Genomic DNA, 12,092 nt, shown 5'->3' with positions numbered 1-12,092 from the left:
GCAGAACAACAGGTGGTTTTAAGGACGCTTGTCTCTCTTTAGAGCGGTCTTCCCGATACACCGGGAAATTCACAAGGCTCCTAGCTTTAAACGTACCGCTTAAATACAGCAAGTGGAGCAGAGCTGTAGGAGACCGCGCATGCGCACCCTCCAGGCCCAGTTCAGCCCGAGGGCTGTGCCAGCCACGTGTTCCCAGGCGCCAACGCGGAGCGGAGCGCGAAGGCGAGGTTTCGGTACACGTGGACAAGCTCTGGCGAATAAGAACGGGAGGTTGTAGAGTCACGAGACTAGACCTAGAGAACTACACTTCCCAGAAGTAGCCTGTGGTGGACGCCTTTACTAGATGACGTATTTCCGGAAAGACAGGCGCTGGATAGGCTGCGGGGAGGAAGTGGGCGGTTCTAAGTCGCTGGTGTCTTGGCTTATTTCCGGTAGGATCGGTGGTCCGGCGGCTGAAGCGGTGCGAAACCGGCGTTGTTGTAGAGAGCTTTTCCAGGAGTGAGCAGACATGGCGGCGGCATTTCGGAAGGCGGCTAAGTCCCGGCAGCGGGAACACCGAGAGCGAAGCCAGGTAGGGTCCCACAGGCCCCACTGAGCGCTGGCTGATGGGCCCATGTGCTATTCTCGCCCCAGCCCTCCCCACCCCACCACCTGCGGATCTTGTCCTTTTCCGTGAGGGGAATGGTATAAGTAAATACATGTAAATATATGTTAGCGACGCCGGCGTGGCTGGGGCGGAGCCTCGCCTTTGGGGAGGAGGGGATGGTCGTTCTCTCTAGGAAAAGAACGGCTGTCCTTATTCTTGGGAGATAAAGCTATCTTGAAAGGTTTCGGTGAGGTGGTTAAATAAGATACTGTGTGTAAAGTGATTTTCTTACGGGAAGTTGAGGTCAAAGTTCACACAGCCATTAAGTGTCCTGACTGAAACTGGAATCCGCATTTAAAGATGCTCAGCTCTGTCCACTGCGTCTGTCGGCTGAGCCCGAAGAGATTGATGTTATTAATGCAATATCATCATCATGCCTGAAATTTGAGGTCCCTGAAGATCTGCTACATACGCTTTTTGTTATGTCTTCCCCTTAACGTTCATGTTTTCCAAGCCCATTTTATCAGTTCAGTCGCTCAGTCGTGTCCGGCACTTCGTGACCCCATGGACTACAGCAGGCCAGGCCTCCCTGTGCATTCCCGGAGTTTACTCAAACACATGTCCATTGAGTTCGTGATGCCATCCAACCATCTCATCCTCTGTCGTCCCCTTCTTCTGCCTTCAATCTTTCCCAGCATCAGGGTCTTTTCTAATGAGTCAGTTCTTCGCATCAGGTGGCCAGAGTATTGGAGTTTCAGGTTCACCATCAGTCCTTCCAATGAATACTCAGGACTGATTTCCTTTAGGATGGACTGGTTGGATCTCTTACTGTCCAAGTGACTCTCAAGAGTCTTCTCCAACACCACAGTTCAAAAGCATCAATTCTTTGGTGTTCAGCTTTCTTGATAGCCCATTATGTAGGTGGGGAAAATGAGGTTCAAGAACAGAGTTGGCTTGCCTGGTCACAAACACCAAATTGGGGCCAGGTAAACAGTTGTAGGACTTTTGTGGGGGTTGTCTCTGTGTGAGGAACTTGAGTGGGAATTCATTTAATCAGGAATCACACAATATTCGATCCAGAAAGGCCCCTAGGGATGTCTGGTCCAACTTCGTTTTACAGATGGGAAAGAGAGAAGGATGTATCTAAAGTTGTGTCACTGATGGGATGGAACTAAGGCCTCCCAACCACAGTTTAGTCTTCCGGCTTAATAGCATTTATCAGACATTTATTGTGCACTTGCTGTGTGCTCAGTGGTGTGTTGGGACTAGTGTAATTTGCCACCTTGTTTGGACCTACAAACAAGATAGATATGAAAGATAGATAGATAGATAGATAGATCTACATATATCTATCTAAAAGTAATAACAGCTAGAAGTGCTTATTGTGTGCCAGAGCCAGACAAAGTGCAGAATGCTTTATTATCTCATTTAGCTGTCAGTGGTATGTGAAAGTAGGCACTACTGTTATGTTACATTTGCAGATGGAGAAGCTAAGGCTCATTATTAACCTATGTTAAATAATTTGCCCCAAGACAGACATCTATAGCTGGCAGTTGACAAAGTCAGGGATCAGATCTCTGAATCCAAAAGCCACCAAAGGTTGAGCAAAGAAGTAGCTTTGTAAGAGATGTGTAAAAAATGCCCAATGAGAGGGGGAGAAAAAAAAGGAAAAAAAAAATTCTTAAAAAAAGGAAAAGCAAAAATTCCCAATAAGAAACATGAGTGGGAAGAGGAGAGATGATGAGAGAAAGCATCACCATGAGATCTGTTGGACTTGGAAGGCAATGATAATAGCTGTCTCTTTGAGCACTGACCATATGCTAGGTCCAGCCTAATGTGCTGTATAAGGATTATCTCTTGTAATCCTACTACATCCCTGTGAGGAGGATGTTATCCTCATTTTACAAATGAGGAATCTGATGCTTAAAGAGCCTGACTAGTGTGATGTGACCAAAGGCACAATTTTGAGTAGTTGATTTAGACTCAGAGAGAAGACAGAGGCCATGTGTGAGTGGGAGTAGAGGGTCTTTGTGGGAGAGGTGAGAAGGCCATACTGGAAAAGGTGGTAAGCACATTGAGGAGAGCAGTCCCTGTTTGGGTAAAGTTTGGACCCTTTCCTGTCGGTCCTCACTGCGGCAGTGGGGGAGCACTGGAAGATAGTTGGTATGGAGGGGGTAATTATGTGAACTATTTCAGATTCAGTGCCACACTTCCTCCTGTAACGCAGGTGTACATTTAAGTGGACATGACAGATTTCAAGATCTCTGCCTCACTTTGTTGCTCTTTTGACGCTTGGGTTTTCTCTTTCCACTCTCTGTCAGCCTCCCTTTGCTGTAATTAAAATAATGATCACAAGAGGGCTTGGGTATTATTTTAAATACTGAGTTATTTCTTGCAACACTTCAGGGATAGAGGATGAGAAAGTAGACTTAAAAATCTCGTCCAAGTTATTACAGAAGTTTAAACAGTGAGTTTATGTACTTTCTCAAAGATCAAGATCATTCAGGGTGGAAGAGGATGCAGTGTAGGAGAGTGGGGAAGAGCAGACTGTGGCCCCAGATAGAATGGGTCTAGTTCTAGCTTTGCCACTTAGTAGTTCTGTCTGTGTTCTTGGGCAAGCTGTTCGTTAAACTGCCTTCCCTTTTTGGAAAAATGGGATAACAGTGTGCCTGCTTTATTTGCTTTCCTTGATTGGGGATAAATGAGATTGTGTTTAATGAGCCTAGCAGATTGCTTTGTAGTAGTGATTCTTTTTTTTTTTCCACATTGATAAAAATTTTATTTACTCATGTTATATACTCATCCTTATAGGAGAATAGGCATTTTTTTTTTAAACCTTCTAGGAATGTCAAAGCTCCTAGATGTTACAAACTAAGGTAAAGTAAAAGTACATGCAAATTCTTTATAATGATTTTTTTCTTTCCTTTAATTTTATGTTTTCAAAATTGCCTAAGATGTAATAGTAATTTTTAGCAAATGTGGCCTGTTATGATGATGTAGGCAAAAGTTGCTAGCACTGACCTTGCCATAGGTTAAGTGCTGAGCAAGTGATAGCTTGTAGAAAGATAATACCAAGGTTTAATCCTCATACCTACCATGCTATCCAAGTTCTCTATTAGAGAAAGTATTTTCTGTCATTCTTGGTTTTCTCTCATGCTTTGTACCAAAATTAGAATTATAACAGTACACATATGCTGGGCACCTGCTATGTGCAGGTAGCTACCACTTTAAAGTCTCATTTAATTCTCAGGGTAATCATGAGAAGTAGGTCCTGTTATTCTCACTTTAGAGTTGTTTAGTTGCTTAATCATGTCCGACTCTTTGCGACCCCATGGACTGCAGCACGCCAGGCTTCCCTGTCCTCTACTATCTCCCAGAGTTTGCTTAAGTTCATGTCCTTTGAGTCGGTGATACTATCTAACCATCTCATTCTCTGCCACCCTCTTTTCCTTTGTCTTCAATCTTTTGAAGCACTTTATAGTTACGAAACAGCAACTCAGAGAAGTGAAGTGACTTGCGCAAGGTCACAGATTGTTAAGAGGTGCAGCTTGGATTTGAACCCAGTTCTTCAGACTCTAAATTTAGCTCTCTTAACCACAGTTGCTTCCCTGTTACTATGTTTTCCCTTCATAGTATTTTATAAACCCTTGGATTAAGTCCGTAGTAATTTTAGTACAACTGGCAACTGCTCGCTTAGTGCCGAGTCATTGTTGCCTTTCTCTGTCCTTAATAGGCCAAGAAACCTACTATGGCCGTACTTGTGACCTCTCTGACGGCTGCATGGCCTCTCATCCTTGGGCAGAGCCCAGTCGGGGGAGGGAGGGAACAGGGTAGCACATTGGCCGCCGGGACAGGGATTTACTGAGCGCTCCAGAGACTCTTGTTCCTGGCAGGTGTCATGTTGATTCGGATATGTGCTTGCTGAGGAAACTAAGCATTTTTTTTTTCCTTTTGTTTTCTAGCCTGGCTTTCGAAAACATCTGGGCCTGCTGGAGAAAAAGAAAGATTACAAGCTTCGTGCAGAGTGAGTGTAGTCCTTCTAGCAGAGGTGCTGCCAAAAAAGCTTACAACCTCCCTGTATTGCAGCTGAATTGCCTGAGTGTCCAACAAGGGATAATTTCCTGCCATTGATAAAATGGCCAAAAGCTCTGGCAGCCTGTCAGATACTTTTCTGGGACCCTAAACTTCTCTCTTTGTTTAGGCGGAGCATTATTTATTTAACTGTCCTTGCATTGTGAATTTTTTTTATAATGTTGTTCCAGATCGTTTTCTCATGATGGCTTTGATTTGCTTCTGCCTTGGTGTTTGAGCCAAAAGCTGAATCTTTTTTTCTCTCTCTCTTCTTGACGTTCAAGATAAAATCTAACATTCCAATTGTTGAGTCTCTTACATCACCATGTGTGGTGTGGAATGAAGAGATGTGAAAGATGGATTCATGGGACTGAGCGTGGGTGATAATGAACTCTGAAAACATCTTATAAAACAATTATCCCCATTCTTCTTTTTCTTTAGCACTTTATTTGCAAAGTATTTTATGATTATTTGTTAGCCATGCATGTCAGCTGAGGTCCTTTTTTATGCTCCCAGAGCAGATGGTGATGGATTCAGTGGGTTGCTCTGGATCCCAGAGTTTTTCAGGCAAATAATAATAATAACTGAGACAGTGTTCTACGAGAGTTATCATTTTTATACTCAGTTACTCCACCTAGCAATCTTGAGGGGGTACTATTATCACACCCATTTCCCAAATTAAATTGGGATGCAGAGTGGTTAACTAACTTATCTAAGATTACTCAGCCAGTAGTGGTGGAGTCAAGGTTTGAACACAGACTGTCTGGCTCCAGAGCCCGCGATTTTAGTTGCTGTGCTGTACTCCAATGTGTAGTTTCTGAAACTTATTTGGTTACTTGGTGCTCAGACTTGCCTCATAATCCTGTCTGAGTAGTTCTAATTTGTGCTTTGTTGGGTCTCTCCCTGTAATGATGTAAATGGCACTAAAACTTACATGAAAAAAGGACTGTTATTAGTTTCAGGTAGAACTGGGATAGGAGTGAAACCACAGAGAGATGAACAAGGTCTGCCACAGTGGAGTGTGGATTGAATCTAGTCACCTCTTCGGCTCTTTTGAGTTTCACTTTGTATATATCACTAAATGCTTGTAAAGTTTGCTTGTTGTGGTTATTTTCTTCTTTTTTGCTGTGAACTTGTTTAACCTGCTTTTTAGTGACTACCGGAAAAAGCAAGAATACCTCAGAGCTCTCCGGAAAAAGGCTCTGGAAAAAAATCCAGATGAATTCTACTATAAAATGACCCGGGTTAAACTCCAGGTGAGTGCTTAATGGATTAGTTGGTATTTTGAGCTCCAACTCAAGAAGGAAAATAGGGATGAGGGAGGAGATGGAGAGAGAGGATCTTGGGCTTTTATTTAGCTCTTCTCCAGTTGGTCAGGTGCTCCTGGTCAGTATCCAGGGTGAAGCTGCCGTTTCACGAGCAGCATGTGTTTCTGCCCCTGAGTCTCAGTTGTTTGATGCCTGGAACCATTCCCATTCTTTTTCCTTTTTTTTAATGTTAGAAAAGTAAAATCCAAACTTTATTGTTGCTTTTTGCCTTTGGAAGGATTTTACACACAGGCTTCAATCTTCAGAATACCCTGGATTCAGTAGAAAAACCATTTAAATGAAATTTTGTGCAGTAGAAACTTCTCAGCAATCAGAATTTAGACTGTAAAAAATATACATGCAGAACATGCTTTTCTGAAAACAATGAACAAAAGCACTGAGTGCAGAATGAAAATAACATTTCAATTCCACCAAAAGTAGCCATCATAGAAGGTGTAAAAGTCACTGTTCACTTTTTAAAAAATATTATCCAGAGACAACATCCTAACTCTAGGACTGGCTTTAGAAAGTCTTCCGCTTCTTGCTTTAGTAGCAGTGAGGTGGATATGATCCCGGTCTGGGATGTGATCTGTGTCCTCCACAACTACAGTAGGGAGAAGACGGTCACTGTCTTCTGTAGGCCTGATCCCTGTCTTGAGCAGTTCCCCATCCTCCGCCTTCACTTCCTTCGTATGATCCACTAGGACAGCCCTGAACCTCATAGCCTCACTCATATCCTCTGTTGTAGTAATCTTGACGGCATGAGCTCCCATAGGTAGATCTCCCCGTGTAGATTCCTGGTGTAGGATTATGTGTTTTTTTTTGCTATAGAGTAATCAGCTCTGATCCTATGTTCATCAAGCTCCATTCCATTGGCACACTCTTTTTGCTTCCTTGGCATCATCTACATTTTCAAAGTATACAAACTTGAACGTCTAGACTGCTGGTCATAGTGCAACAGACATGTCAGCCATTGGGCCATATTTAGAGAACACTTCTCTTAGACCTCTATCTGTAGTGTGCGGGTTCAATCCAAATACTGCTGGAGCTGTTCTGAGTTGGTGACAGGAGGTGCTGAGTTGAAAATGTCTTAGAGGCCTGGTGCATTGAGTGGCTGTCATATGTAGCCTTTGGTCCAGCCATGAACTGTGCCAACAACTTGTTAATGATTTTACTCTAATAGGAACTGTGTCTTCTCGATTTGTTGGATTTTTAGGATGGAGTTCATGTTATTAAGGAGACGAAGGAAGAAGTAACTCCAGAACAGCTGAAGCTAATGAGAACTCAGGATATCAAATATATAGAAATGAAAAGGGTTGCAGAAGCAAAGGTAACAGCTAAAAATGTTTATCCTGATATGTTTTTCTTGGTTAAGAAGAGAAATAGAAATCCATTGATCTCAAGTTATAAGTTGATTCCTTCTGGCATTTCTAATCTTAAAGTACACTTGATTATGATAACCTTTTAAAGGTATATTTAGCATGGTAGAGTAGAAAGAGGTCAAGTTTGAGAATGAGACAAACTTAGGTTTAAATTTGGGCTCTGCCTTTGATTAACCCCATGATTATGGACAAATGAACTTCCTGGGGATGTTTGCTTATTGCTGTCTCATAGAATTGTTGTAAGGATTAAATGAGTTTTGTGCAGTGCCTGGCTATGCCTGTAGCTGACATATGGTTGGTGCTTGATACATTTTAGTGGTCCTTTCTTTTGAAAGAATGAATTCTTTCAAATTCAAAATTCTTTGCTAGCTGGTAACAATGATGTGAAATGGTCTAAACTTTTGCAAACTCATTTCTGATATCCTAGAAGAACCCAACATAAAATGAGACTATATTCTGTGTTCCAGAAAATTGAAAGACTAAAAGCAGAGCTCCATCTGCTGGATTTCCAGGGGAAGCAACAGAATAAACATGTGTTTTTTTTTGACACCAAAAAGGAAGGTATGAAATGTATGAAGGTTTCTGGGACAGTCTAGCATGTTGGTCTTTGTTGTTTGGTGTTAGAGACAGCACCTTAAGGATTGTCTTGACTTTCAGTTGAACAGTTTGATATTGCCACTCACCTGCGAACAGCCCCAGAACTAGTTGACAGAGTCTTTAACAGACCCACGATAGAGACCTTGCAGAAGGAGAAAGTGAAAGGAGTTAACAATCAAACTCGACTTAAGGTAAGTTTCTCCATTTTTCTTCAGGTCGGAGTTTATGGGACTCTAGGTTCCTTTCCTCCCCCGCTACCCCCCCAGCATTCCGTAAGATTATTTGTGGAAAAAGTACTAAGTTCTCTTGGAGAACTAGGAGGAGAATTTGGTGATGGGAATGGAAGTGGAGGAAGTTTTCTTAGTTTCTAAGATTGGAGGATGTGTGGCATAGTGGCCAGGAGCATAGGTTCTGGTCTTTAGGTCTGCATTTGTTTTCTTCTTCTTCTTCTTCTATTTTTTTTTTTTTTTTTGGCCATGCTATGAAGTTTGTGAGATCTTGGTTCCCTGACTAGGAATTGAGTCTGGGCCACAGCAAAGCACGGAGTCCTAACCATTGCACCACCAGGGAATTCCCTAGGTCTGCATCTGACTCCACCTCTGACCCTGGGCTTGTGCTTTCAACGCTGTAACAGATGGTAACAGTTTTAAAATATAGAGAAGTGGGGAGGGGGACACTGCAGATGAAGGGATTTGGTGTACTTTGATAGTAAACCTTTAACAGTGCCTGTGCATATCCAAAGGTCTTTCATGTTCTGCATTTGTAGCCCAGATTTTGTATCAATTTGTCCTTATGGTGTTTTCCATTGCTATGACTGGGTTCATGTAGAAGACATGCTTTTTCTCCAAGTCTTCTGGAGTTGAACTCTCACTTCTGACTGATTCATTTAAAAAACTGCTGTCAATGTGTTTCAAGCAGACAGCTGTTCTGTTTTGATTTGAATCATTTACACCGCATCAGCTTTGCTTCCAATGTTTAATTTCACAGCAGCTTCTCTAGCTCAGAGGCAGCTAAACTTGCTTTAGTAATATAAATACCCCTAATTAGTTTGACTATATTGGGTAATCCCATAAATTTGACAGTCTGTGCAATGAAGTGAAAACAAAAGCTGTCTGAAACCACTGCTGTGAGACTATGCTAGATTCGGTGAATCGTTTAAGTCTGAGGCCCAGTAATACTCCCCTCTTTGTAGCTAACACTTCCAGCTGAAGAGCTGGCTGACCTAGTGTTCTAGTGCTGACTTTGTTTGTCCGGGAGTTGTGTTTTCACATAGCTGTCTTACTGACACGTCTCAAGTGTCGCGGTAGTCCCTAAAGAGACTGGTCCTGTGTAGGATAGTTCACCAACGTACCTTTGGAGAAGTTGGGAAAGTTTGAGTCTTGCCCTTCTGTCTGGTGGTTTTAAATCTCTTATTTAAAGCAAAATTATTTTGATTAAGAGACTGCTAGTGGTGGCTTACGAGGGAATTTTTAGTCTGTAACTTGGAGGGTTTGGGGAATCCGTGAATGGGCTGTAGGAAGTCTGTGAACATCCTCTTTCCATCTTAAAATTTTATGTGACTAGGTATGTATGTTTGTATGAATTTAATACAAACATATATGTATATTTATGTCAAGAAAGAATCTCCAAAAAAGGAAAGAATCCAAAGCTTTCTCAGAGGTCCATAATTCCCTCCTATTGAAGGACCATTTCTTTTTTTTTTTTTTTGGTTGCTCTGGGTCTTATTGCTGCATGGGGGTTTTCTCTAGTTGCGGTGATCAGGGGCTGCTGTCATGTTGTGGTGCAAGGGCTTCTCATCGTGGTGGTTTTTCTCGTTCCGGAGCGTGGGCGCGAGGGCTTGCCGGCTCAATAGTTGGGATGCATGGGCTTAGTTGCTCTGTGGTGCATGAAATCTTCCTGGACTAGGGTTCGAACCCATGTCCCCTACACTGGCAGGGGAGTTCCTGTCCATGGTGTCACCATGGAAGAGTGAAGGACCGTTGGACTGTGAGGGGTCATCAGCAGTGAGAATTTTACTGACAGAGTCCTTCTGCTCTCTTGAGTTCTGCGGTCACTGCCCAGGGACCCTTCTCTGCTTCTCTATATACTATGTCACGTTAGGTGACTGGGATGCTCACTCAAAGGGTGAAGCAGCTCCGAGTAGTAGTGGAAAGATTCCTGGGATCTGTGAGTCTCGAGGCGCAGTCCTGCCTCTGCTCCAGGTGAACCGTGTGTCCCTGGGGAAGTCTCCAAGGTTCCGTTGGCCTCTGGAATGTGGTGCTTTTAAAATGGACAACTTCAGAGTGTCTTGTTACATTGATTCTGAAGTAAGGAGGGAATTGATGAAACCATTTATGCATTTGGGCCTAAGTGGACTCAAAAACAGTTTGTTACTCATTTTTATCCTGTTAATTGTTTCACTGAAAATGTGTGCTTTCTCTGCAGCGGATAGCGAGAGAGAGGCAGAAGCAGTATGACTGCCTGACACAGCGGATTGAGCGTGAGAAAAAATTGTTCGTTATTGCACAGAAAATTCAGACTCGCAAAGATCTTTTGGTGAGGAGAGAGAGCCTTAGGCATTCATTTTATTTTTTCCTTGTAAAGGTCTTAACTGAAACTGGATTTCAGCTGTGTGTAAATCAACCCCAGTGAAAATGTCTGCTCCTCAGGGGCAGTGGTTTGAGCCAGTGTCTGTTACTCTGACAGTCTTGAAATGTTCCTTGATTAAGAAGGTAATAAGGGGCTTATTAGTCCGTGCTTTGGAACAGCTAAGGGTAGGATCGGGTGGCATGTGAACTTTATAGCTTATGAACAGCTATCTGTAACATTTAAACAGGTTAACAAAACAGTGCGTGTCATTCACTGGTATTTAAAAATAGACAACATTGTGTAGTTAAATAGCAGAGCTAAGGAATATAAGATGCCCCTTTCATATTATTATCATTCCTCTAAATGTCAAATTCTTTGGCTTTGCAGATCATTTTGGTCTGCCTTTCTCAACTGGGGTTCCGTAAGAGAAACCCTACCAAAAAAGAAAAAAAAATGATTTGAGGACCTTTCTTAGTTTTCACAAGAACTTATGCACAGCCAACATCATTACGGAAGCCTGGGGGAGGACTTGAGTCATCCAGTCAGGGATGCCTTAGAAAGAAGGGCTTTGTCTCTTTTGAATGTTGGGATGGGCTGAATTAGGGGCTTTAGTTATTAAACTTTCTATTTTACACAGCCCTCTCCTGTGCTTTACTGGTAACTTTTTTATTCTTTTGTAGGATAAAACTCGGAAGGTGAAAGTGAAGAAAGAAACAGTGAACTCCCCAGCTATTTACAAATTTGAGAGTCGTCGAAAACGTTGAGGTGTTATAAGCCTTGTCATTCCACATGGAAGAGAGTTTACATTTTCTTTTCCCAGTAACTTCAAATTCCATTGGTCGAAGTGACTTGGTTTTCCTGTTTGTAGCCATAATTTTTTTGCAGATTTGACATTTGATACGAACAACATTAAAGCCCCTCCCCCATCTGAATTGTGGGTTATTGAATTCAGTCTTTTTTTGGGCTGAGCCGTGCAGCTTCTGGGATCCCAGCTTGCCTACTAGGGATCAAACCCAGGCCCAGGGCAATGAAAGTGCCAAATTTCAATCACTGGACCACCATTGAACTCCCTGACGCCAGTCTTATTTTTATATACTTTCATTTTTTTCATTTTATAAGGAGTATAATCTTTTATATAGCAAATTTGGCAAACAAATGAGTTCATCCCTAAGCCCAATACTTATTCAAGGACAGCAGATAACTTCTGCATATACTTACAGGCTAGGACATCAGGGGAGTTAGGGTGAACAGCTACCAAGAGCATCCTGGTTTATTTCCTCCATTTTGTGAAAGTTGGCACGGTTGTTGGTTTTTCTGTTTTGGAGTCGTAATTAAACACTTTTATGGCCTACTTTTTTCGTTTACTATTAAATCATTAGCTCTTTTCCATTTGGTTACATCATTAAATTTTTAAAAGTAATATATACTCACAGTAAAAATTAAATATTTTTACTATTTGCATAGTGTTTTATACAGTGGATAGACTGATTTTACCCTCATTCATTCTTCCCTTATTGGATATTCAGGTGGCTGCATAAGTTGGCCAGGAAGGATTTTTTTTTTTTTTTAACACTTTACAGC

The 12,092-nt window shown here is 42.1% G+C and overlaps 1 protein-coding gene across 1 annotated transcript; it reads left to right on the top strand.

The window, feature by feature from the left end:
• Positions 1-407: 407 nt before the first annotated feature.
• On the top strand, positions 408-11,862 carry UTP11 (UTP11 small subunit processome component). The gene is made up of 8 exons (XM_043875908.1): positions 408-571; positions 4,549-4,610; positions 5,811-5,913; positions 7,181-7,294; positions 7,814-7,907; positions 8,004-8,134; positions 10,368-10,478; positions 11,192-11,862. Exons 1-8 carry the CDS (start codon positions 509-511, stop codon positions 11,273-11,275), a joined length of 762 nt encoding a protein of 253 aa, XP_043731843.1. The 5' UTR covers positions 408-508; the 3' UTR covers positions 11,276-11,862.
• Positions 11,863-12,092: the final 230 nt, after the last annotated feature.

Source organism: Cervus elaphus, chromosome 20 (genome assembly GCF_910594005.1).
Source record: "Cervus elaphus chromosome 20, mCerEla1.1, whole genome shotgun sequence".
NCBI classification, from domain to species: Eukaryota; Metazoa; Chordata; class Mammalia; order Artiodactyla; family Cervidae; genus Cervus; species Cervus elaphus.
Note: the sequence above shows the minus strand (reverse complement) of the source record. Positions and strands in the feature narration are given on the sequence as shown.

Excerpts from the sequence above, each read along its gene's own strand:
- UTP11 (XM_043875908.1), top strand. The coding sequence starts at position 509 with ATGGCGGCGGCATTTCGGAAGGCGGCTAAGTCCCGGCAGCGGGAACAC. Across the intron at positions 572-4,548 it reads AACACCGAGAGCGAAGCCAG|CCTGGCTTTCGAAAACATCT; the intron begins GTAGGGTCCCAC and ends TTTGTTTTCTAG. Across the intron at positions 8,135-10,367 it reads ACAATCAAACTCGACTTAAG|CGGATAGCGAGAGAGAGGCA; the intron begins GTAAGTTTCTCC and ends CTTTCTCTGCAG.